The 1,044-nt window shown below is 43.2% G+C and overlaps 1 protein-coding gene across 1 annotated transcript; it reads right to left on the bottom strand.

The window, feature by feature from the left end:
* Window positions 1–203: 203 nt before the first annotated feature.
* Window positions 204–668, bottom strand: LOC106332810 (uncharacterized mitochondrial protein AtMg00860-like). The gene is made up of 2 exons (XM_013771305.1): window positions 588–668; window positions 204–521 (listed from the first exon to the last, which is right to left on the bottom strand). The coding sequence occupies exons 1-2, from the start codon at window positions 666–668 to the stop codon at window positions 204–206; spliced, it is 399 nt and encodes a 132-aa protein (XP_013626759.1).
* Window positions 669–1,044: the final 376 nt, after the last annotated feature.

Below are 1,044 nucleotides of genomic sequence, written 5' to 3'. Positions count from 1 at the left end.
GATCCCACCAGGTAGGATCTGAACTTCTCGAATGCAAAAACAATAGCCAGGAGTTCCTTCTCAGTCGTAGCGTATCTGCATTGATCTTCATCCATGGTTTTGCTTGCAGAATAGATCACATGAAGTTTCTTATCCTTGCGCTGCCCAGGGACTGCTCCAACTGCAAAATCGCTAGCATCAGTCATGATCTCAAAAGGGAGATCTCAGTCTAGCGGTTGTACAACAGGTGCGCTGACTAGAGCTCCTTTGATCGTATGGAACGCAGCTAAGCTCTTGCTGTCGAAATTAAACTTGATCTCCTTGCATAGCAGTCTGGTGAGAGGTCTAACTATTTTTGAGAAATCCTTGATGAACCTCCTGTAAAACCCTGCGTGACCCAAGAAGCTTCTGATAGTTTTCACAGTTGTTGGTGGCTGCAAGCTCATCATCACCTCGACCTTTGCCTTATCTACCCCAATGCCTTTCTCAGAGATCTTATGCCGTAGAACAATCCCATCTCTGACCATGAAGTGACACTTCTCCTAATTGAGCACCAGATATTTCTCCTTACACCTTTTGAGTATCATGCACAAGTTTGACAAACAAACACTAAAGGAGCTTCCATAGACGCTGAAATCATCCATGAAAATCTCCATAAAGTCTTCAATCAGGTCAGTAAAGATCGACATCATGCATCGCTGATATGTTGCTGGCGAATTGCACATGCCGAATGGCATTCTCCTGTATGCGTATGTTCCGTATGGGCATGTGAACGTCGTCTTCTCCTGATCGTCCGGATGGATAGGGATCTGAAAGAAACCTGAATAACCATCTAAAAAGCAGTAATATGGGTGGTTAGCCAATCTCTCAAGCATTTGATCAATGAAGGGAACTGGAAAGTGATCCTTTCTAGTGTCTGCATTTAATTTTCTGAAATCAATGCACATGCGATGTATTGTCACTGTTCTAGTAGGGATCAATTCATTCTTTTCATTTGTGATAACAGTGATCCCACCTTTCTTAGGTACTACATGAACAGGGCTAACCCACTTACTATCAGATATG

This window comes from Brassica oleracea, chromosome C1 (genome assembly GCF_000695525.1).
Source record: "Brassica oleracea var. oleracea cultivar TO1000 chromosome C1, BOL, whole genome shotgun sequence".
Taxonomy (NCBI): Eukaryota; Viridiplantae; Streptophyta; class Magnoliopsida; order Brassicales; family Brassicaceae; genus Brassica; species Brassica oleracea.
Note: the sequence above shows the minus strand (reverse complement) of the source record. Positions and strands in the feature narration are given on the sequence as shown.

Coding starts and splice junctions, on each gene's coding strand:
- LOC106332810 (XM_013771305.1), bottom strand. CDS start 668: ATGTCGATCTTTACTGACCTGATTGAAGACTTTATGGAGATTTTCATG. Junction 522..587: donor TCTATGGAAGCTCCTTTAGT/GTTTGTTTGTCA, acceptor GTGCTCAATTAG/GAGAAGTGTCACTTCATGGT.